This window comes from Dermacentor albipictus, chromosome 1, assembly GCF_038994185.2.
Source record: "Dermacentor albipictus isolate Rhodes 1998 colony chromosome 1, USDA_Dalb.pri_finalv2, whole genome shotgun sequence".
Taxonomy (NCBI): Eukaryota; Metazoa; Arthropoda; class Arachnida; order Ixodida; family Ixodidae; genus Dermacentor; species Dermacentor albipictus.
The window spans coordinates 283,759,633-283,782,563 of record NC_091821.1 but is presented as its reverse complement, the minus strand read 5'-3'; the positions used below and the strand labels follow the sequence as shown (position 1 = coordinate 283,782,563).

Genomic DNA, 22,931 nt, shown 5'->3' with positions numbered 1-22,931 from the left:
ACGTTGGCAAAAACTGTGTGCTGATCGCCATGCGATCGGCTGCCGAGTGAGAACATCATACCAACAATGTGAATGACACAGCAGCTGCACTTGTGTATGTATTTATTAATGTTCAAATTGAGTGAAAACGTGCTTCCCAAGTTGAAATGAACGACTTCCAGCCCTTGCCAGCTGTCCACACTCCACATCGAGTTTGGGGAGGTGTCAATCTCGTTCAACGCAGCTTCATTAGGCCTAACACAGCCTACGAGTTCGTCAACTATACAGCAGACCTGAAATATAGGACAAGCAAATACAATGAAGGAAACTGCTTTTATAGTTTGGTCCTGGCCATATCGACTTGAAGTGAAACACTCTTATCACAGCACGATGCACGCACAAACAGCGGAAAGCAGCGACACAATGCAGTGCCAGCACTGCGGTACATCACCGTTCTGGATCAAAGGCTGTCGGTCGTCCAACTGTTTATTTGGAGACGTGCTCATTTTTATGTGCGCCTCTTGTGCATGTCAACCGGGGCATGACATCATGTCAAAGATGGCACATGTACATGACCATTCAAGCAAGCTAGTTGCTTTATAGCAGTGCTCATGAACTTGTCTGCTACGTTTTGAATATCAGCTGCTTCGACTTACTTGCATGTTAGCTGCTCTCTGGCTTGTGTGTGCATTGAGTTGTGCATTGCACGTGTTCTCAGTGATTTATGTTTTACTCTATTAGACAGCAAGTTGTCTTTGAGGCCAGAAGGAACAAATTTAAATACAGTATTTAGCTACATTGACAACTTTATTTTTTAGCGATTGTACCACCACCCTAGCTACTCATGTTCTTAACATTGCTGAACAGTGTCCATTACAAGTGACACTTGAGCTTCCTGTAGAAGGAAAGCTGCAGTTTCTGCACCTAAGTTAGAACCTTACCAACCACCATGTTTACTGGAAGTCTCATGCAGGCAAGCCAGTGCTCTGCTATCCTTCCTTATATTCCGAACTGGACGAGTGAGCAATCATCAGCCTTTGTTTTCAAAACAACCTGTGCTGATCAAAAACACTCAGCCAACAGAGTTCTTGCCTGTCTGAGTCTGGGCAACCTAAAAATATGTTGGTTTTCATAGCTGAGAGAATTCTTAAGTCTTAATCCAACAGTAAGACGCTCCCAAATTCAACAGGAAAGAAAGTTGCTATGGTTCCTGACATTTATAAGGTATTGCACAACTTGGAAAAAAGAAAGAAGAAAAAAAAAAGCACTGAGCTGTATAGGTTGCCTTTTCAGCGCCAAATGAGCTGGCGAGTCTATGCAAGATGACCAACCCAAATGCCACTCACAAGTAACAGTGCAAAAAAAAAAAACCATGTTTCTTGAATGTGTGAAGTGTTTATCTATTCTGTACCATTTTTATTGGCTTGTGATTCATTGTCACAAGCATGGGTGCAAGCTTATGTTTCGCCAGTCCAGTGTTGTGGGCAGAGTCAGAGAGTAGCTAACACATGAGTTAGCAGCTGATATTGGAACTATTGCTGTCACTATCTGTAAAGGAACTGGTTTTCTTGAATGGTCATGTTCCTCATGATGTCATGCGCAAGAAGTTTATATAAAAATGTGTGTCTCTCGAAATAATCAGTTGTGTGTTAGGAGCATGTTTTGCCCTTCTTATGTCTGTCATTCTGTAGTACTACTTAAGGTCCCAGAATGACAAATCCCCACATTACTACATGGTTCACTTACCAGCCTCAGTTCTCTAACTGCAACATGTGAAATGAATTATTAGGTGAAGAATAATTAATTGAATTTTATTAGTTACAAAATTTCACATTTTGATGTAACAAGCTCTTTAAGTAGCAGAATTGTGCTGCCTGTAAGCAGAGTATTTCATGGCTTAGCCCCTTCATCCCCCCAGGAAGAACGAGTATGTAAAACTGTGCAAGTTTCCTGTTGTGAAAAACACTGCTTTGATGGTCATCTCTTCTAGGGACATCTCCAGCTGTTCCCTATGCCAGTGGCTTCTATCAGACCAGCACGACGATTGTCGAGGACATGCCGCCCACTTATGAGGAAGCAGTGAAAGATGCTGCACAAATCTTGCCACCGCCATCATACATGGAGCACAAGCCTGATGAATAGAAGTCGCATTCTTCACAGAGAAGACTGCCTGCTCACCAGCATCTTGTGAGGTGCTCTCAGAAAACTGTTGCTACATAATTGCAGGACTCCTGTAAACCAGTGCACACTGTGAAGCATGATGCTTCTTCGGCCATACTTCATGGGCTTTGTAGTGTCACAAAACATCTATACAATTTCAGGAGCTGCTGTCAGACATCATATTTACATGGCTTGCCCCCACTTGGAAGTATTTGCACAAATGTCAGAGCTTTCATCTTTTGATGTGTTCAATGGGGCCCTGAAACACTTTGAAACCTAAGCTGACTGAGTGTGAAGCTTTTCAGGGAATATATTCCCCCCTCCCCTGAATTTTTTAAAAGTACCTATTATGAATGCAAAAATAAGCCCATTTTCCCTCAGCTGCTTCAGATAAATTAGTGAAATAGATAGAACAGAGAGGAAGGTGAAACATTGGGAGCACCAGCTTGCAACTAAGCATACAGTGGAAAACCCTTGCATTGGCAAACAGTAACGCAGGGGTTCATCAAGCCTTTTTGCACAACTTTTTCTTTTGTTAGTGTTACTTTTGTAAACAAAGTATTTATTCATAGTACAGTAGCAGAGCTGTACACATAGTGGATGCAATGAAGAGAATACATGGTAAAATGTGCCAAGTCCCACTCTCAAGATTCAGGCACATAGTTCATGCTATCACTGGCAGTACATCCCCCAACGCTTACACAAAACTTCCCCTTGACGTTCAAACGATTCAGATATCAGCGAAACCTCTGTGGTCGATTGTCTGCGGCGGGCTGGTACTGCTTCTGCTGCATTCTGCACTGGTTCCTCCAACTGCCAGTCGGGAAGGAATTCTTGTGGTGGGTCTGCATTTGACTCTACTGAGCAGCTTACTAGATCTGCAGTCTGCCTCTGGTTTAACTTGTCAAGATGGCACCTGAATACCCCTTTCCCAGTTTTCACTTTCACTGGCTGGTTTCCTTCCAGTTCAACAACCTCTTCTGGTACCCAACATTTGTCAGTTCCAAAGTTTCTACAGAAAACTCGCTCAGGCACTTGGTAGCCACTTCTCTGAGGTCTGTGCTTCTGGTGCACTCATGGCAAAATCCAGCTTGGTTGTGAACGACAGCAAAAGCTCTTCTGGGGATTGTCCTTTGTCGTAATTGTGTTACGCAGTGGAGGTGCAGCCACCTGGTCTATCTTGTGGTCCGGCTGTCATACACTTTAGCCGCTCTTTCACGGAGCGCACAGCTCTTTCAGCCAAACCATTTGACTCTGGCTTGTAAGGTGTCGTGCGAGCGTGTTGAATGCTATGTGCAATGTCTTAGAATTCCACTGTAGTGAACGACGTCCCATTGTTTGTCACAAGCATACAGGTTGCCTAGAACACTGTTCGCAAGTGTTCTGTGTTGCTGCTGCAGTAGCTGATGGGTAATGTTGCGACAAGTAATGGAAGCACTTGCAATGTGAAATGGACACTGTTTATTAATTGCACAGGCAACACATCATGTACAATACTGCAGCAAATAATGCAGGTATTCACAAACATGTAATGGACCCTATTTATTGGCATGCACAAGTAACGCATCAAAAGGCCCTCTATATGTCGCTCTTGCTAGCTCGTCAATTTGTGGCATGATTGCACTTAAACATAGGTGCATGTTTGCACTGACATTCAGCAAGTTGTGATAATTGCTTTTCAATAAGCAAGTCTTAAAAATGCATGTTCACATGCACATGTTGTCAAAAATTGTAACAACAGTCTTGCAGCATTTGGGCATGTTGGTACTTGGATTTCATTGTTAGCATCAGCAGACGAGGATAGAAGGGAGACAGTACAGCACATTCTGCTGTCGTCTTCCCTCTGTTCTCATCCACTGGTGCTAAAAATGTTATCCCAACCTTCTCATAGAACAGAGGGAAAATCACTGCTGTCTCCGACCAAACTGCTTCAATGTCCACGGTAGCAAACTTTGCTTTCACAACAGCATTTTCTAGAGGCTCCATCATTTTCAAAATCAACGCTTTCATAAGTGAAGCGAGTTGTACACCTGCCTGAAAAGGGGCCACAAGCCATGTGTCTGGTGCACACTCTGGAAAGTAACTCATTAGGTGACTTTTGGGTGTGCCCAAATGTGTCATTATTGTCTCTTTGTCAGCTACAGATACTGTTGCAGATGTTGCAAAATTACTGAGCAACCTAAACAGAGAATAATAATTTCTTCCCACCTGACTCAGCCAGCCTTGAATTTTCCTACAGAAGCCCCTCACTTTGTCACTAGATGACACAACATTACTTTCAACCCCTTGCATACTGAAGTTTAGGTGATTGAGCTGCTCAAACATGTCACACAGCTAGGCAAGCTTAGGGAGGAGTGAAAGGTCTTTGAAAGGATTTTACAGCCCCTTGTCTTCTGCTAGAAAAATTATCACTTCCTCTTGGAGCTCAAAAATCTTGACCAGCACTTTTCTGTACAGCAGCCAACACACCTCCGTGTGTAGGAGCTGGTGCTGGTGTTCTGCACCCATTTATTTGCAAAGCATTTTGAAAAGGTGGCTGGCCTTGGCCCTTGCTTTGATGCTGTTCACAACTTCGACAACATGCTGCATCATGCTAGCTAGCTCGTGGCTCAGCTCCTTTGATGCCAAAGACTCCCTGCGAAGCATGCAATGTATAAATACGATGGAACTGCTCCCTGGCCTGACAAGGCCTAGCAAATCTGCCAACCATTGCACCGGCACCATCAGTGCACGATTCCCACATCCAAATCAAGTCATGCAGGACAAAAAAACTGGTAATAGTATTTAAGAAGTCTTGAAGCTTTTGCTGTTGTTTTGAGCTCTTTGCATAAAAACAACCCTTGGGCGATGACCAAGTTATCCACAGAACACACAAACATGACAAGCTGTGGTCTGCGAGACACGTCACAGCTCTCATTCATGGCAAGAGAAAACTTCCCATCGGATTTCAGTTTTTCGTTTATCTGACTTTGCACATCAGATACCACTTCTCTCACTCTTCATGCAGCCGTGTCATGTTATTTTTCCAAATTTTCTCACGTGCTTGTTCCAGATGAGCACAATGTGGCCCTTGCTGGACGGGTACACAAGATTATTACGATAGAAAAAAGAAAAAAGACCATCAGAAAACTACGTCTGCATGCCTACACGTGCACACAATCAGAAATACAGTTCCAAATGATGTGGTAGATATGGTCCGTAAAGGAAATTCCATTCGGAAATGGTGCACCGAAAGAAAGAAAATTTACACGTGTTTGTCCTGGCTAATAAGGCGTTATTGAATCAGGGTGATGGTGCCGTGCAGCTCTGGTGCACAGGGTGGATGGTGAAGGGTCGAGGGCTAATTTGTGGTTGACTAGATGATGTAGAAAGTCTGGGTGGTATTTGTGTCTTCTTAGTTCTAGAGAGGGAATGTTGTTAGCCAGCATTAATTCTGATGGGGAGTCTGAACATTTGCACTTAGAATAAATAAAATGTACCCACTTCCTCTGGATCAAGTTTGTTAATGTTGAGTTTTGTAATGTTGTAATGTAATGTTGTTAATGTTGAGTTTAGTATGCAGGTCCCATGTAATGCAAGCATATTCTAATTTTGGCTAAATAAAAGTTAGGTAACTGAGTAGCTTAACGTTGGAAGGAGAATTTCTAAGTTTGTGTCACAGAAAACCTAGCTTATGGAAAGCACAAGAACATATGTTGTCAATGCGTAGGTTTCAAGAAAGGTTGTTAGTGAATGTTACGCCAAGGTACTTATAACTGTCAACTTGCTTTAGTGACACCATTTTGTTTGCGTACTCCAGTGGATCTGTTTTTCATGTGTTATGCCAAGGCAAACAGTCTTGTCTGTGTTGGCAGCCATGCCCCATTCTTTGCATCACATCAACATCTTATTCAAGCATAAATCTATTTCTCTCTGACCTTCCAACAAGTAATTGCACGAAATACAACACAGTCATCTGCGAACAATCTTATTTGTGTTCCAGGCGTGATAACAGTAACAGTGTCATTAATATATAAAAAAACAGCAGAGGCTCCAGGGCACTGCCCTGGGGAACCCCTGACGTAACCGGTAGATAGCCCGAATCGTTCCTATCGACTGAAACATATTGTTCACTGTTAGCCAGATATTGTGCAATCCAATAAGTTATGATATCGAGAAGGTTAATGTTTCTTAATTTTCAATTAGTTTTTTATGAATGAACCTATAAAACGCTTTGCTCAAGTCCAAAAAGAGAGCATCAATTTTACCGTTATCTTCAAAAGACGTGGTTTTAGCAGTTTTAACAGCTGTAGTCTTAGCAATAGGCAAAGAAACCGCAACAAGGTAATAGTCTGATAGACCATCTTCAATTGACATGATATTCTTAAAAAATGCGTGATTTAAAAATACAAGGTCTAATATAGAATATGATGACTCTTGTACATCAGTGGGTTTACTAACCACTTGAATTAGACCATGTGTCAGCATAATGTCAAAAATAATGTTAGCAATTTCATAAGACTTTTTGTTTACCTCGAAGAGTTCCTAATTGTACCAGGCAGGTTCAAATCGCTGAACAAAAAAATTTATTTTCATAAGCAGTCGCGTGTTCTTGTAGTCTAACCAAGTAATGTGGTGTAGCATCAGGTGGTCTGCAACATCCGTACAGCACAAAGCAATGGTCCAAACTTTATAATCTGACACATGAGCTCTCCAAATTGGGAATTCTAGTCAATAAGTCTTGCTTCGCACTGGTCTTTTACTAGAATGGCTACACCCCTGGCTCTGTGCATTCGATCCTTACGAAACACTACATAATGGGGAGGACATACTAGCTCATTTGTTATCTCGTTACACAGCCAGATTTTCGTTATGATCGCAAAGTGTGAGTCATGCTGTAGCAACTGAATTTCTAGGGAATCTGTTTTGTTTACCACACTGTGAGCATTAAAATTGACAATACGCAACTGCTTTTCTTTGGGGGAAGTTATATTGCCATGGCATAAAGGGCCTTATGTTTCTAAAGATAGAAGCTCTGGAGTAGGGCTTTGGACACTGGCAATTCAGGCACCTATTTCTGCACTTACGCATGAACTTCCTTTGTGCAAGGCATTATCAGCACCTCGCAGATGGTGTGAGGCTTCATCTGTTCGGCTACGTGATAGCTAATGATGTAGCCTGCCTTTACTGCCTCTCAAGAGTTCGCCAGGTAGAACGAAAAGAAATTTCATACAGTAAAATCGACAACGATGGCTTGGGTCGAATGTGGCAACATGAAATAAAAGCGTCTGCAGGCATGTTGATAACGACACATCACATAGGTACCGATAATACGTAATGCACTAATGCAGCAAGATGGTCAGTGAAACAATGTTACAGTTCTGCACCTCCTAAGGTGCTGACTGTCACAATTGCAGCATGCGGGAGACTAGTAGACGTGTTGCTGCCAATCGACGAATAAAGCAAGGTTAATCGACGGCCTTTTTTTAAACCAGCTGACGATGTGGTGTTAGTTTTTATTTATTTATTTATACACACACGTCACCTGTTCCAACTGAAGTATTGAATGAGGGGAGTAAGAAGAAACGTCATGTAGCTAGAACAAGTGAGCATAACCACAACAAATTGAACAACTGAAAAAAAAAAAACTGCTTTGGTTATCCAGTTTCTGTGACTCTAGATTCTGTTTCTTAACTTCGAAGCAGTCGAGGTCTTTGTCTTGATAGGATGAGTACTTCGGTGGGTACTCGTAGCTTCAACACTGTGATGGCACATAACGTGCATCACGCCAGATGCAAGATTGTCAACACGGACATTGTCAACGCTACCAAGGGGAAAGGTTCTTGATATGTGCTGAGTGCCACATGGCCATTCGGTATGGTGTCTTCGTAGCTGCAGTAGCAATGATGATACAGCTTCCCCTTTGATTAGCATGGTGGCATGCACTACCTTGCGTAGCACTGAGAAATGTGCGACGGAACGTACTGTCTACTCTTGAGTTCGATGCAGGTGCAATTCGTGGTGAGCACACACGTCTGTGTGAGGGCTTTGCATAATCCAGGAATGTTTTCATGGACCCTTATTTGAGAACCACTGCTTTACACAATCCAACCAGTGGCTCATGATCAGTTTTCAGAATGTTGATCAAGTTCATGGATGGCTCATTGGCCTGAAGGGATACGGGGGATAGGAATGGGTCAGCTGTTGAGAGGTGCTCTGCTCTACACAATTCGCACTCTACTACAAAGATGTAGAGGGTTCGCAGAATGCTGCCTTTCAACGGACGGGTCCACTCTTCATAGCTAGCCACTTGGCCTCAGTGCTTTCACCGGAGGGCCTCAAACTTTGAGCAGTCTCATAATAGGTGTCAAACTGTTCGTGCAGATGTCATGCAGAAGTAAGCTACAGCATCTTCTGATAATTCTTTTTTTTTTCTATGTGCACACCAGTATGCCAGTGCATCCGGAGTTAGTGCCACGCCAGTGCGGGCCTTGTGTAGTACTTGCACTTGAAAAGCTCTAGGCAGGCCTGCGGGCAGTGGGTCGTCCTTGGGTGTGTAGCATGTCAAGAGCTTGTGGAAATCCCGACATCTCCTTTATTGTTCAAAGCAGCTGTCCACTGCATTGCTGTCATGGGGCACGAAAGTTACCATGCCACTGCGGCGGTTGGAAGCTAAGATCTTGCTCGCAGCGGTGTGCATAGCTTCGTTGCCCAGTACACCACAGTGTCCGGGGACTCATGCCACACATGTATCAACGCCATGAGCCGTGCACAACCATCTCCTGGGCTCTGCAATTATTGTGCTAATGAGGTCATTGAGAGGTCCATGTAACACATGCACCACCACCTGGCTGTCCATGTAGATATTGATCTGTGCAGAGATGTCTGGGGCTTTCTCACGGGCACAATTCAGGGCATGGTGGATAGCTAGTAGTTCAGGCGTCAAGGCGTCCTTGGTCACCAAACTCATGTTCCTGGGTGCAGTTTGATTCCAACTCAATGCGGTGAAGCCCAACTGCGCTTCGTGTGCTGTCGGGTGTGGTGTGAAAAGTCGCATCTGTGTAAATGTGGCAGGATTTGGAGTGAGCAAGGCTCTCCACATGTCAGTTTGCGTAATGCTGTCTGCGCTCAGGGTGGCAACAGGGATTCATGCGCCTTGGTTGAAATCGTGAGTTGACCAGTTGCGAGCACATTTGCCATGGCGGCGTCAGAAGGGCAGGTTCTAGCTGCTGGTTCGGTGTAAAATATCTTCCTAACTAGTAGTCTCTGAACTTGGGGACCGCAAAAACAAGTGATAAGGCTTCACGTTCAAGTTGACAGTAGTTCTTCGACTGTGTCCTAGAACGAAAGGCAGTTGGCCATTCCACCCAATCAATGATGTGGGAGAGTATGGCTCCGACTCCTGCTGGTGATGAGTCACATTCCAAAATGACTTTTTTCTTTGGGTCTTAGTATGCCAGGAGATTCAAACTTTCAAGCAATTACTTGACTGTTCTGAATTGATTCCTTTCTTCTTTGCCCCACCTCCATTTTGAATCCTTGCTTAAAGGTCGTGTAATGGGGAAAGTATAACAAGGCTGATTCTTGGGCTAGTTAGTACGGTTTACTCATAATGGCAAAGCCTTTAGCACAATTCAAAAAGACAGGGACGTGACAGAGGCACGGAACAGCACTGTGTAGCATGTCAGGAGCTTACGGAAATCCCGACATCTCCTTTATTGTTCAAAGCAGCTCTTCCCTGCACTGTTGTCATGGGACACGAAAGTTACCATGTCACTGCGGTGGTCGGAAGCTAAGATCTTGCTCGCAGCACTGTCCTGTGTCTCTGTCACGTCCCTGTCTTTTTGAATTGCACTAAAGGCTTTGCCATTATGAGGAAAGTATGTTGGACATATTGGTACGAAACTGGTAACAGGACTAAGAATGGCTGAAGAATGAACGAAGTTCTTGGATGTTTTTTTGGCATGGGTCTCCTCATGATGGCACCCATTTTTATTTCACATGGGCTTTCCCAGTCTATTCGATGCCCCAGGTAGTTCACTCCTTCACCAAAAACACATTCCCAGAGTTCACTGGCCACCAAATATCTTCCATAAACACTTGTGTAAGCCTGGCATGTCCTTGCGCTTTGTCCCCATTTTCCTTTTAAAATGTGCAGGAGCCGACACTGTGCCATATAGCAAACAATTGTATGAAAACGGTTCTTTTGCACTACTGCCTTCTTTTACTATTCATCCAGGGGCAAATGACAATATGCCTCCCTTAAAGGGCCCCTGAAACGGTTTGGAGAAATTTTGTAGACGCAAAGGGTACAGAATGAATGTGTGGTTTTTATTGGCGCAAGGGCCAGGTATGGCCAAAGAGTGCCACACAATGGGTACAGCTAAAGTTAATCATTCGCACCACAATTTGTGTGAAACGTCTTATATTAAGAGAGCTACGGACGATTGCAAGTTACCCTCCTCCATAGTCGTGCATTTTCTCTTCAACTCGTTCGCCGAGTGATCGGGGTTAAGCTCCACCTTCACTGGTTCTGCGTCATGATGGCACGTCATGTCGTTGACTTCTGGTTCTCTAGGAGCGAGCACACGAAGCTTCTCCAAGCTCTCCACCAGCTGCTTGTCAGTCGACCCCCAGCAGCACGCGTTGCGAGCATTCTTTTGCAGCGCCAAACATGTCTGGTATTCTGGTAACCACAGACGAGCTGGGCATTTAGACGGAACAGTGGAGGCATAAACTCAAACTGATGAAGGAACATTAGCATAGACGTACGTGAGCGGCCTGATCGGTCTGCACGGTCCAGCCACCAGTTGGCGCAGAGCTTAACCAGCCAAGCAAAGTGGTAATATTGCTCTAACCAAGTGTAAAACATTTTAAACATTTACAAAAAGAATGTGTTAATGATTACACTCCTGCGAAAAATTTACACCAGCAGCAAAGAAGAATACATTTCGTTACTGCTACTGTGTGTGGTTGAGCTCTGTGCCACCAGGTGGCTGCACCGTGCAGACCATTCTAAAGCCCCTTAAACTTCGTAAAGTAGTGCCACGCTTTGAAGAATGCCGCCTCCTCCTCCAGCGCTCTGGCCGAAACCGCCGCCGCGTCGCTATTGGCCTAATGGCATCACGTGGCCCTCTGCGCCGGCTTCGTTTGTTTACAGTCGCGCTTCAGTGCCATCTTTGCTCGAGAAGCGGCACTTGTTGGCGGCATTCCGTTCCTATTCTGTGTTGTTTTGATCTTGTGAATGCCTTGAAGGATGTTTTGTGGCAAGTGAGACGTCACTTCGCGTCATTTTCTGTTACCATGACCTGCTGTGCGTTTGGATGCCAATATAGTTTTAGCAAAGGCTATATGTTCGCGATACCGTCCGGTAAGGTAACGGGTTAAGAAGAAAGACATGGCTTCACCGAATCGGGAGGGAGAACTTCCGACCAACTTCCTCTGCGTGACTATGTGATGTAAGTTGTGGCTCTCTCAGAGTATTGTATGTGCCAGGCTTGCGTATTGTGCTGCGGGCAATAACGTAGTAGAAATTGCACAGTTTATGGTGCATGTTGTCATTTGTACGCACACTTTAACATTATTTTTACGCAATGTCTGCTTTGCTTATATGCGCACTACGTGGTCGTGTTAGTCATATTTGGTGCGCTTAATCGTTTTGAATGCCAACCGGCTTGAGTTCGCGGGCACGCGAGGTTGCGTGCGATAACGTGATTACAAAATTTTTAAGATTCAGCGCAGTACTTCTGATAAAATTTCAGTCTCGATCATGAAAGCGCCTCAGGAGAGCAACTCTCTGTCTTTTGTGGTTACTTACTAGCCTTCTTTAGATAGACTAGCTTTGTTTGCCACATTTGTTTGTGTTCCTCGTTGGCGGTCGCCCGGTGGATTTGCGATACAGAGGCACCGATGAAAAGCGTGCGTGCTCTCCCCAAACCGTGTTATGCGGTGCGTTCGTCGTCGAGCGACCGCATCATAGGTAATTGAGACGTGTGTGCTGATTCGCGTGAGCTTTTAAGTGTACGAAGCTTAAGATGCAGCGGTGGAGCACTCGCAAAGAAAACGTGCGGTCGCCCGCTCGTTCTCTGGTTAGTCGTTTGCTAGTTCGTTCACACGCTCGTTTAGTCGTTTGCTCGCTTATTTAGTTCGCGCTCTCATATAGTCGTTCGCTTGCTCGTCTATGCCACTATTAGTTTCTACAGTCACTATGCCTAATTGAGGCTGGTGCTTTTATTTACGCACTGAAACAATAAATGGTGCACACGGACTTGTGACTGCAAAGGCAAATCTGTAATGCATCTATGTGAAAATAAACTGTTAACTTGCAACTCGAATGCCGTTTCATATCATTTTAACCTATGGATAAAACATCATTTCACTTGCCGCAATTTCGGCCGCATCATGGCGGGGGGATTCTTTGCGCGATCATGACTTCACTAATGAAGTCATGTCTCACAAATGTTACTTCGAAGGGAGTGCAACCGTCCTCAATGCATGCACCTCAGTGCAACTCGGTTCGCGACAAGTATGTCACTTAATAAGTGGCCGAACCAACGCACGATGAAGTGTTATTCGTGATAAGTCATTAACCTGAAAAAATTACTGAAGGCCACAGTGGTCTTGTTTGAGATTGAGTCAAGCATTGTTATCGCGCTCCCGCTTCGCGCACGAATGCTAAAAACTCATTTTTTTTTCTTGTGTACGCACAGCCCCGACTCGATGATCGGCCGCGGTATTTCTGTCGGCGTTGAGACACGAGAAACATAATAGCACCAACGCCCACCTCTGAGGCTTTGCGCGCGCTTAGATTGGCAAGCACGCACGTTGGCGGCACTGTAGCTTGTAATACACTTTCGAACCTCCAGAGCAGTGATCTCCGTCAGCCTTTGTACGTCGTAGCTGATACGCGCCGCGAATTCACATGGTAAGGGCAGCGCGGATTCTTTAGGCTGAGGGCTTGCTGGAAGCTAAGAGGTTGTCATTCGATGGTAAATGTGTTATTTACAACCATTCGCAACAAGATCTTGCGACACGCCCTTGACAAATGTTGCGTACCTAATTGTAGGGCACGCGATACATTCGCAGTCGTCAACGCACAGCGTTATAACACTCCTTCAGATACTTTTTTAAGAAATAGTTATCAAAAAATGAAACAAAAGCTGCCGTTACCGAATTTGTATAAGCATCCGACTAGAAATCCTATGCTCTACACGAAGTTATGCGGAGCTGGAAAGCCAACGTGAACGCCTAAAGAGCACTGCCTTGCTATGCGTGCATTCACTCTGCGAAAGGTCGTCTGCTGCGCACGAGCATCGTAGGCAGCGCTATGGTCGAGGAGGGAGCGTGAAAGAGAGCAGAAACGAGGAGGAGAGTGGCACTACTTTACGAAGTTTCAGGGGCTTTAGACCATTCACATTTGTGCTTTGGTTCATCCCTAAAAACGACACAGTCAAACAGCCAGGCCATGTCCCCATGCGTTTGCGTTTACCCTAATACCCAACTCGTGAAACGCTATTGCGCTAGTAATCTTCCTTTGTAAAGTGACGGCCACAAATGCGCAAATCCTGGCGCCGATCGGATAGTGGCAGTCCGATGCGCTGCAGCCAGTCTGCTCATCTGCTACCTTGCAGAGGGACACAATGTCGCAGCTTGACATATTGCCAGTCGCTACATTTGCAGTCCACAACGCAGCAAAGTCTAATCATAGTGCTCGCAAAAAGACTGAGACTGACTCTGACCGCGGAGCTCTTGTCAAAATGGAGCACGTTGTAACACAAGCAGACGACGCTTGCTGTGTGCCAGAAGTGCTTAAGCGTAGTGAGAAATAGTTCTTGTGGATTCTCTTTCTGTTACTTTCTTTTTATAGAAACAAATTAACTAACATTCCAACTATTGCGAACATCATTTGTTCACCATAAAGGTGGAAAAATTATCAATGACGCACCCTGGACAACCAATTGGATAGCTCGCCCTACTGACATTGTTTGGGTGATTTACGTCATATGGATAGGGGCAGCTGAAAATTCTGCCGAGCAGTGTGCTGCGATCGGCAGCGATGTACATTTTTAAAACATGATAATAAATTACACGCTTTATGCGGAGCACTTTAGATGCATCAATTAATGACTCGGTACGTTTGTACAAAATCATCAAAATCGTTTCAGGGTCCCTTTAAGTAAAGTTGCTTAAACCAATAGCCATCCTTTAGAGCGGTAAATATGCCTTCCACTTTAGCTGATGGGTACTGATCCACCTCGCATGCAGAGTTCAAAGAGACATTGAAATCCACACACAACATCAAACTACTACCATCACTCTTGAGGAGAGGGACAACAGGTATGGCCCACTCACTGTGAGTGACAGCTGACAGAATTCTTTTCATACAGCCTGTCCAACTCTGCAGCCACCTTCCTACATATAGCAATTGCTTTGAACATCTTTGGGTTTATGTCCTTCCTCAAATTAATGTGTGCTGGAGGTCCCTCATTAGGCCAGTCTCAGGTTGGAACAAGTCACTGAATTCACTCTTTAGCTTAGTCACTGTTTTGTGAACATAATTGTCCAGCTGTGCAAATGTGACACTGCTTTACCTGAGAATGTTCAGTTGCCAAATGATGTCGGGACCACAGAGCAATAGACCAGGATTGCTTGTCTTGTAAAGGTCACGTTTGATTTGAATTGTTTGGTTTTTAACCGTCAGCTTCTTTGCTCCCATGAGTGACAGTTTCCCAGTATTGGGATATAGCATTTTGTCTGTTGGCTCTAACTGTGGCCACAAGGATGCCCAATGCCTTTATGCTTCCTTGGCAATCACACACACGAGAAATCCATTGCCGACTTGGCTTCACGCCACCCCAGTTGAGTGTAGTAGTGTACGTGAAGCTCAATGCCTCTCCCACTGTGGAAAGGTAAAAACTCTTTGGTTCATCTTCAAACACTATGTTGGACTGAAACTTGTCCTTTTGAGCCTTGCTCCCAAAACGCTGACTTGCTAGATGGCTGTGCTTGTTGGACTTTAAACACATTGTGTTCTGGTGTATACATTGTGGCGGTCACCACAACAAATACACGGCAGCTTCTTTTCCAGTGGCCAGCTGGCTTTATAATTATTTTGACACTTCTGCTGCAAAACGTTTGTACGGGCTGATGCCGTTGCAGCTGGCATGGCGCCTGTCCTCAGCATGCAACTGGCATTGTAATGATCGATTTCACATTGTGGGCTGTGTCAAGCACATCCTCCAGTGTGAAACTCCGTGGCTTGAAGAGCAGCAGCCATTGCACTCCTTCCTCATGCATTCCAATGATGAAACGGTTGCAAAGGTTTCTTTCCAGTGTGTCACTGAACCCACAGTGGTCGGTGATTTTGCGCAGTTACACCAGGTAATGCAGTGATCTGGGCTTGTTGGTATGACATCGTGAGGCTTATAGCGCATAAAAAGACAGACGAAAAAGGAAGATGTGACACACACAGGCGCTATCTCGCAACAATCTTTATTTCGAGCAAAGGACCCACACATGTAGGATATGATGTATGCGAAAAAGTTGCAAATATGTGTGGGTCCTTTGCTCGAAATAAAGGTTGTTGCAAGTTAGCGCCTGTGTGTGTCACGTCTTCCTTTCGTCTTTGTCTTTTCACACGCTGTAAGCCTCACGATACATTAGGTAATTTTTGGAAAGATTGGATGCGCTCTTTGTAGACGATCACAAGGAAGAAGACGGGACAGGCGCAAACTTACAACTGAGGTTTATTCGAGGGAAACACTTAAATATCAGTTCATGCCAGCGCAGGCGCATCAGGGTATCAGCAGCAGAAAAGAAGAGAAAAAACACAAAATCAGAAAAAACCAATGGCACGGCTCAGCTAATCATATTTTCTAGGGAACGTGCCTCCTTATTGTAAAGTATAATCGATGTGTCACTGATGCATGCTTGTCCTTTCTTTTTTATATTATATGCCTCAATATTATACTACGTAAAACCTCGTTAAACCGTACCCGCTTAAACAGTAGTTTCGGTTTAAAAGTAGTAAAGTCAATTCCCCGACTCAGTGGCCATTGAACATAATGTATTTTGTATCCGCATAAACCGTACCAGCTTATTGCGTACGCATCGGTTAAAACGTAGCGTTTCCACTTTTCGTCGCGCAAACACGGCGGTGCGTCGTCTCCATCGGGCGGCCCGGCAGAACAACAAGCCTCGGAGATCGGTACAACGGCCTCCAAGCGCCCTGTGCGTTTGCACGTGAAGCCGCATCAACATCAACATAATTTCGACGCCGCATGGACGCCGTGCCAGAGCAACACGGAGGAAGGAAACTAAGGAGAGGCCCTACTCCCTTTGCGCGCTAGGAGAAAAGTGTGGCGGAAATGACGTAGTAGGTTCTCATTTTTTGCTGCTCTTTTATTTTTTTTTTGCTGTATGGCCACGCCTTTTGGGCCACAATGGCGGCGTTCTGATTTTGAGCGCTCACACGTGTTGCTCTGGTAGGTTTCGTGCCGTGGCAAAGGCGCTGTGTGGGCGGGTTTGCGTTAGTCACAGTGTCTTGTTGCGCTGTGTTACCTGCACCGTGCTCTGCCGGATGTTCCGCGAGCGTGAGCGCTCCGCGCGCGAAACCACGCGCAGCGCGGCGTGGTTTCGCGAAAGATGTAAACAAGAGAGGAGGGTGGCACAAAAGGCGGAGCATCGCCATGAGCAACGCCAACTTCCGGCTTCACTTTTGCTTCACAAAGAGTGACGTCAGGGCCTCTCCTTAGTTTCCTTCCTCCGTGCAGAGCAACGTTACTAGATTAGTTTCAGTTGTCAAACTCCGCCGCGGCACCTGACCCCTTTCTGTCGCGCCCGCGGGGTGGCGCGCGCGACACTATCGGCCCGAAGGCGGGCGGTGCGCGCAACGTTTGTGCGGGCGGACAGAGACGCCGATGAGCGCAGCAGCGTGCCACGTTTTGCTCGTGTTTCTGATTTGTATGCCAGGAAAATTCTGCTCGCCTTGTGAGCAAATATGCCTGCAATGGAACAATGAAACGGCAACGAAACAAGAAAAACCACGAGAAAGAGGCAAAGTGATAGCTAGGGAGGGTGCCGCGCCCTTCCTAACTATCACTTTGTCTGTTTTCACTCCTGTTTTTTTGTGTTTTATTAAAAACTTGCGAGCATTCTACGACGAAATAGTGTACCAGGCCACCGGCTTTGAACTTCGTGCGCATTTCCCAAGGGCTATAAACTTGTTGCACTAATCATTTCAGGTCATCAAAGATTTTTCGGAACAGCTAAACTTGACAGAACAGAGTGCAATTCAAAAGAACCTGAAGCTTTTTGCATCACAACAAACGACAAAGTCGCTGCGAGTAACTTTGATGTCGACTTTAGACATTGTCGATGATCTGCCACGTCCAGTTGCGCTCTATGTTTCGACAGCCAGTTAATTATCAAGATTCACTGGAGGTAAGGCACACTGTTCACATTTGTTGTGACTGCATACACGTTGCACTGTTTTCTAGGAAATTCCCTCACTCATGTTTTTTCAGCAATAGATTGGACTAGTGCGTTCCTTCGATTGTGATGAGTCCCATCCTACTGTAATCAACTTCCCGCAGATTCCGCCTTCTAAGCCTGTATACACCTGTTAAAACAGCGCTACGTGCTAGTGTGGATGGTGTGTCAGGCCCTGTCTGTGCTCGTCGGCGTCATCGACACATTTAAGCAGATGAGAGAAGCCTGCCAGTAAAAAAAAAAAAAAGTTTTCGCAATGCCATTGAGGCGGCTTTGATAAGTTGCCTGGAGCCAAGCAGCTCACCAGAATGTGCTTGCAATGAGCACACTTATGCTCGAGGAAACATAAGGGAGAATGCTGTTTATTATCTGTGTGGATATGTCATTCATAAAGTCAGAAAGGGCGCACCATGTGAACTATGCATAGCGGACATAAGCTTTGAAATCCCAGCAGTTGGCTGCGACAGTTACTTAATTGAGTGCAGAAGTCTCAAGCAAGGTTCCTTAAAACACCCGACGCCAAAGATGCTGGGCTTTATGAAGACTGCTAACAAAAGTGTGTCAGCTTCCCTGGATGAGGCAGGCCTTTGCGGAGAGATATTTCGGAAGGTTTTAGATGATCTAGAGGGGTGCTGCCTTTCTCTTCTTGGTTGTGCAGAGCATTTGTTCGCGTTCACGTGCGAAGTACTGAATTTCTTCATTGTTACGCGGATGCATTTTTACTCCAGGGATACAAACTGTCATCTAGAAAGCAGTCACAAGGTAGCTGTAGCAACCAAGAAAGCGCGTCTTTTATGAATATCGATGCATCATGCTTAGATTCATCAATCCGGCGTTGTACCGGTCCTATCATTTTTTTCATCTGTACATAAAACATGCCACAAATGAAAAGCCTCACTGTCCTCTTCATTCACCTATTAGCTGCTTTTTACAGAGTGCACAATGTAAAAATGCTATTCTTTGAATACTTAGCGCCACGAAAAGCAGCAAAAGAAAAGAAAAAACTGGCATTGAGTCGGCGGCGCGCTGCTGCCTTGGGAAGCTTCTGTAGCCAACCGGGCCAACCGTGGCGGCAGCGCCACCTCGCGAGAGGAGACGGCAGAGGGTCACGTTCTCGCGCCGCTCCCAGGCGGAGTTTTACAACTGAAAAGTATCTAGTATCTAGTAGCGATGGTGCCAGAGAGCGTGGACTCGCGTCATGCCGAAGCTAGGATAAAAAAGACGCCAGGTGCTCAGCATAGAACAAAAATTAGACATCGTCCGTGCTACCGAACGTGACACGAAGAAGTCGGCGCTGGCCCGCGACATGGATCTGCTGTTGACTACAGTGTGTGCCATTTGGAATGCGAAGTTGCTCGGCAGCGCTGCTGCGACCGCGAAGAGATGTCGGCTACGAGGTTCGACTTTGCACCATCGTTGCCGCTGTTGTTGCCGAAGTGTCAACTAGCGACAGTGATGAGGACGACACGGAAAGCGACAGCACGGGCTATTCAGGCCCGACAGTGGCAGAAGCTGCGCGTTACGTCAGCCTCATGAATGCGATCGTCGCAAGAACAGGGGCGCGATAACGTAACTATTCCAAACGAAAAGTTTTCCGAACTCCGGCACCCGGCAATGAAAAAGGTGCCCCGGGACTTATGCAGCACTACTGCGCGCGTGCACGGAGAATACGTAACACCAACGAGGAATCTGCCGTGCGAGTGTTTGCCGAGAGGAGGGGGGCTGGCTGAGAAGCTGGCACGCAGCTTCAGTAAGTTTGAGGCCACTGTCGTCGTGCTAGGCCGCCGCGACATCAAACGAAAATAACACTTACGTCCCGCGAAGTGAATAAATACTGCATGTTTTTTCCCCTTTCATCGCACTCTCTCTGAGTTCCGTTTTCGACAGGTGTGGGCGATCTCATGCTATTTCGCTTAAACAGTACTACCGTTTAGTACGTACTTTTTCCGAGCTCCGGCTGACTACGGTTTAACGAGGTTTCACTGCTAGAAAATGCCTAGAAAATATGATTAGCTGAGCCACACCATTGGTTTTTCCTGATTTTGTGTTTTTTCTCTTCTTTTCTGCTGCTGATACCCTGATGCGCCTGCGCTGGCATGAACTGATATTTAAGTGTTTCCCTAGAATAAACCTCAGTTTGTTTGCGCCTCTCCCGTCTTCTTCGTTGTGATCGTCTACAAAGCGCATCCAATCTTTCCAAATACAATGAACCAACTTGCCCAACAACGCATCCTGCTAAACTAGGTAGTTGGTAACTCCTTTGCTGTTTTGCACCCGGGTCTTGAACTTGAAGGTTTTGCAGATCACCAATGGCTTGGGACTGAGTTGCTGCATCAAGACTCGGACGAATGTGTTGTACGTTTCATCCTTCGGCTTCCTTGGTGCAAGCATTCTTTGCAGACGAGCATAGGTCTTGGGGTTTAGTGGTGAACTTGGAATGGACGCATTTTTGGAGTTGCATGTTACATTGTTTGTTTCAAGGATTGCTTCCAGCTGTTCAGCGTAGTTGACTCCTGATTCTGATGTCGAATCAATGTGCAATGGTGCTGCAATCAACAGCTGTGCCATGGTGGCAGTCGTGTGATTAAGTGCTGGCGGGACAGATTTCCCCACCTTGTTGCTTCTTGCTGCGGGTCTACCTGGCAGTGCTTGTTGCCTTTCCATACTGATCTAGACCTGTCCCATCCTCGTCACCAGATTTGTTATGTTTGTAACAACTATTTATCCACAGTATGGTAGTGGTGCCACATGCATGGTGGATACAAAGGAGAGAATACATGGTAAAGCACAAAGTCCCACACTCAGGGTTGCTAGACGAGGCACACAGTTCACATTACTATTAGTACTACAATTTCAATAGCAATTATATGGATGCTCAAGGTATAAAAATGCCATCAGCACTGCTGTCGCCGCTAGGGTTGTTGTGCTGTCCTGCTCACCGGTGCATGTGCAGCTCATGTGTGGAAGGTTAGGGGGCCTCTAGAGACACAGAATGTGTTTGGCTGCAATAAAGACCAAGTGGACGCACCATCAATGCTAAGCTCTATTGCCTCAATACCAATACAATTGCCTCCAAGTACCATTTTCATCACACCACACAGACACATGAGGACACAACTGAACAGAAATTTTAATGTACTACCTGTTAGCAACTGGTACAGTAGGCGCAGGAACATTGGAACGAAAATATGGAATAATATTCCAAAGAGGACAAAAGAGAGTCCAAGGTTTTCGTATGATCTTAAGCAATTGGTGATCAATATGTTTCTGTATTGTAATAGTAACAGATTTTGCTATTGTTGGTTTTTCTCTTACTCTATAACAAATTTATTGATATCATGTTAACAACGTTAGCAGAATCTGTACTTGTAAATCACATTACCTGTTAACCTGAATTGCAATGGTGTTTTGTATTCATTTGCATGGACCCAGAACTAGCAGTATTGCTAAGGGCCCAGGTGATCTACATTAACGTTTGTAATCGTAAAGAAAAATAAACTGAACTGAGCTGAAAAAAAAGAAATGGTAGTGCCAGGGCAACATTCTGGGCCTTCTGCTGCTGGCATGAGCATTGTGTACACACACCAAAAGCAGAATAGTGTTCTTGCTGAGCTGCTGTCTGTAATCATTGCTCTGAGCAGACGGGCAGCAACCGCCAAGCTAACGGTATGTAATATTGCACTCGGTACTCACTAATGTCGACAGTTTCCCATCGGTCCCACCTTGTGCAGCATCGAGGTGTGATGCCTGCAACGCCACGGGCGACGCTCTTTATCACACCAACGTTGTGAGACACCTGGTAGCAGCCAGGGTACTCCGTCTTGTACCCAACAGAAGTTGCCTTGCTTGCTGTGTTGCACCAACTTGTTGCGCCCGAATATAATTAGATTACTGTCTAAGGAGCCTAGGTGCAATGCTATACCCTTTTGTCGCTGTCGATGCTTCGTCCTCTGAGTGAAACTGCCAATTTTTTTGTTAATGTTATGTGTAGAAGTCTCTGTTGCAGTGATATCAGCAGATTATTTTCAGTTGCTTCAATTAAAGGGTGAATGATAGGAAATTTATGCATTTTTTAAGCATAAATGCAAAAAAGAGCATGCATGAAAAACGTTTGCGTTTTCTATTATTCATCTTTCTGTCGAAGTGGCTAACTGAAAATAACCTGCTCATGTCACTGCAATAGTGACTTCTACTGTCCGACATGAACCAAAAAGAGAAAAGAAGAAAGTGTCAACAAAGTGTTGATGCTAAGAAGACAAGGACAACGTGCATGGCTGTTAAAATGATTCAGTGATTAAATGTTGATTATATGTCACTATTCTGTCTCTTTTTCATGTTTATTATTCACTTATTTCATATGTTAATCATGTCATGTTTCACGAGCAATTATGTCAACCTTCATCAGGTCTACTTAGCTGCCCTACAACGTAGGAGATGCTCTTTGTATTCTTCCGAAGTGTCGTCAGCCACGTGTCTGAGTTGAACGACTCTGTTCCGCTCCAGGGCCTCCAAACATTGCTTGATGCTCTGCCGCTCCTAGTGGCCACGATACAAATCGCGCATTTAGGTGAGACGGGCCTTGCAAAGTTTGGCCGTCTTCTTGGCTTGGCTGATGAATGCTTTGGTGAAATGAGCCTCACGCGCGTCGGCACTCTCATTGGCCTATTGAGCATTGACAGCTTTTCAGCATCAACAGCTCTCTTGTGACGCGGCAGCATGTTACTATACAAACCCCTCACACACTGAGTTACCACAGAACGCTAGGTCTGCGTCAAGGCCAGCAAGCTGCTTTCGCGTCCGCATGTGCCCAAAGACGACGGCACACATGCGCACTCAGGTGTGCTTCTCCAACCCAGCTGTCCTCCATCCTAAACTTTAGGGCACGTGCCTCGATGCATGCGCCCTCCCTTTCGCTGCGGCATGCACTGATTGAGGCACCTTATCAAACTCTGGCATAAGGTGCAGCAGTTAGATGGCACGTAGCGCTGGCATGACAGAGGGTGACATGCACACTCACAACCCACCCTGTTCAAAGCTCATTTCTCATTGTATCCTTAGTTGACTATTGCTGCATGTTCTCGGCATGAAGAGGTATCAAATTAATATCATTTTCATGTTCATATGACGTCAACAAGTCACCCAACCGACCAATTTTTTCTAAAAGTGGTTACAAGATACCCAGATATGCCAAATCCATCTGGAGTCGGCTAAGAAGAGCTTGTCTTCAACAAACTGTGCAAGTACGGTTTGATAAAATGAGGGTTTCCCACTGTATGTTTAGTTGTAAGCCTTGCTCTTTTCCTCCTGTGTTTACGCTATTTTAT

General features: G+C 45.4%; 1 protein-coding gene across 3 annotated transcripts in view; it reads left to right on the top strand.

The window, feature by feature from the left end:
- Positions 1–7,617, top strand: part of LOC139054422 (uncharacterized) — a 79,364-nt gene extending 71,747 nt beyond the window's left edge. For 2 of the 3 annotated variants that reach the window (XM_070531368.1, XM_070531367.1), the window contains exon 7: positions 1,970–7,617. In XM_070531368.1, coding sequence (XP_070387469.1) covers positions 1,970–2,121 — 152 coding nt within the window. In that variant the 3' untranslated portion in view covers positions 2,122–7,617. The remainder of the gene's footprint in view (positions 1–1,969) is intronic. The other variant, XM_070531369.1, reaches the window with a different exon arrangement.
- The last annotated feature ends 15,314 nt before the right edge of the window (positions 7,618–22,931 follow it).